We start from the raw sequence: 2,174 nt of genomic DNA, 5'->3' as shown, positions 1-2,174 counted from the left end.
AATACATGAAAAACATTTCTAATGGCAATGAATATTCATATATCAGGAACATTTTTATGTGCATATTTTACTTTTTCTGAATACAGAATTAATTTTTAAAATATATATTTTGTATCTAATTTTACTAAATTTATATTGCGCATTTTTTGTTTAAATGTTTTACATTTTTTAAATAGATGATCAACATATTTTCAGAGACATTTTATTTTTGGGCATGACAAATATTTTTTCTGTACATATTTAACATTTTTCAAATGATTGATTAATATTTTCAAATGTTTGATTAATATTTTTAAATTACATGATCAACTTTTTCGTATACATTGTATATTTTTGTATACATGAGAAATATTTTTTCTATACACAGTTAACATTTCCGAATACTTGTTTAACTTTTTTAATGTTTTATGTAGTGCATTTTTTGTATATATATTTAGAATATTTGGTAGCATAAAAATAAAGCAAAAAATGAAAAACAGAAAACCTGATGTACAGAAAAAAAAATAAAGAAAGAGGCAGTGGCCTCTCGTGCACTGGGCGGGCCCAGTATGGCGCTCGCTTCAGGCGAGGCTCCATCTCCTTCCCGGCGACTGGAACACAAGGCTTCAATACCGCAACATCGTCGTGTGTTCATAAAGTTCGATAGCACAATATCTAAGATAACATGCACAAACAGCACAAATGGTAAGCACAGTTTGCTAGCTATTTTTGTAGAATCACCGGAACATATGCGATCAGTTCATCTTGCTCTGCTTGAGTTCTCTGCTCTTCCTGAGACTGAGATCGGCCTCCATCTTCTTATCCACGTTCTTGCTGAATCCAGGGTATGGCTCATAGCCAAACAGTTTGTTCAGTATCTGTGCACACAACACAACAGCCAGGCTGCTACTGAGTACTATTAAAGGATTCAGTTCCTAGCAGAAGCAGATTATACATTCCATCTTTTCTAGGTCCATACTCACACAAAAAGATTGCAAGAATTAGTTGATGTTTTGTACCTGCAGCAGGATGAGGAATGGCTCCATGAGGAACACCTCGGGAAGTTCTCTCACCGTCGGCCCTCTCTTCTGCAAGAAGGAGCAGATTCAGCAATTGACAGGAACGTGGTGGCAAAGGAGACGCAGAGAACAAATGTTAATGTTGTTACCTCGAAGAGTCCATGGCCGAGGAACTGCCAGGTCCAGCAGAAGAGCTGCGTGGCCAGCACGAGCTTCCAGGAGAGCGCGAAGCCGAGGCGGGCGGCGAGGGCGCGGCTGGCGGCCCAGGCGCCGAGGAAGAGCAGCCCGGCTAGTGCCCCGGCGCGACGGTCCACGGCGAGGTAGGAGGCGGCGTAGGCGAGGGCGAGGGCGAGCGCCGGGTCGAGTGGCAGTGGCAGCGGCAGGAAGTGGAGGATGAGGAGGTTGGTGAAGAGGATGGGCCCGGCGAGCAGCGCGTGCGCGGCGGCGTTCACCGGGTGGCGATGCTGCGACCGGAAGAAGGCGAACTGCGCCTCCAGGTCCAGCACGCCGCGCCGCCTCCTCTTGGCCTCCATGGACGACCACCTCCACCAAGCAACTCGAAGTAAACCAAGCATGCAATGCACAGGCAGCAGTGGTGAGGCCGGGAATGTACGTTTTGTATGCCGAAGTGCACGACTGGGTTTCTCAAATGGGTTCTCGTGTGAATCCTGCTTTGCGCGCGTCGCCATCGGTGTAACTGCATGGTTACGTCCACGGAAAAGCTTTGTGGTTGATAACTTCGTTACTCCCTCCGTCTAGGTGAGTAAGTCATCTTACGAAAACCAAATAATCCCAAAACACTTAGGCGCGGTGCATTAAATTCTACCTCGTTTTTTGCTTCTTGACATATTAACCAATAAGAGATGTGGGGTGTGCATGTTTTTAATGACTTGAGACTACCAAACACGACATGCAGTGGTTAGTTCATTGCATGCAATGCTATTAATTAGCAAATGAACATTAAGTTCTCTCGTTTTCTCCTCCACCTTGGTCACGGTGCATAATCTAAAATGACTTACTCACCTACACGAAGGGAGTAGCATTAATTCATGGCTGCATCAGCCCGTCACGGTTGGCAGACGTAATTAACGCGGACGTGTTCCCTCTCGTTCACACTTCCCTTTTATTATCAATTGGCCCATCAAAATGAGTACGGACTCCTTTAAAAAGTTGCAT

The 2,174-nt window shown here is 44.5% G+C and overlaps 1 protein-coding gene across 1 annotated transcript; it reads right to left on the bottom strand.

The window, feature by feature from the left end:
• Positions 1 to 456: 456 nt before the first annotated feature.
• On the bottom strand, positions 457 to 1,670 carry LOC123151981 (2-hydroxy-palmitic acid dioxygenase MPO1). Its single transcript, XM_044571597.1, has 3 exons — positions 1,148 to 1,670; positions 999 to 1,067; positions 457 to 857 (listed from the first exon to the last, which is right to left on the bottom strand). Exons 1-3 carry the CDS (start codon positions 1,571 to 1,573, stop codon positions 735 to 737), a joined length of 618 nt encoding a protein of 205 aa, XP_044427532.1. The 5' UTR covers positions 1,574 to 1,670; the 3' UTR covers positions 457 to 734.
• Positions 1,671 to 2,174: the final 504 nt, after the last annotated feature.

The sequence above is a fragment of the Triticum aestivum genome, chromosome 7A, assembly GCF_018294505.1.
Source record: "Triticum aestivum cultivar Chinese Spring chromosome 7A, IWGSC CS RefSeq v2.1, whole genome shotgun sequence".
NCBI lineage: Eukaryota > Viridiplantae > Streptophyta > Magnoliopsida > Poales > Poaceae > Triticum > Triticum aestivum.
This window is presented reverse-complemented; position numbering and strand designations above follow the sequence as displayed.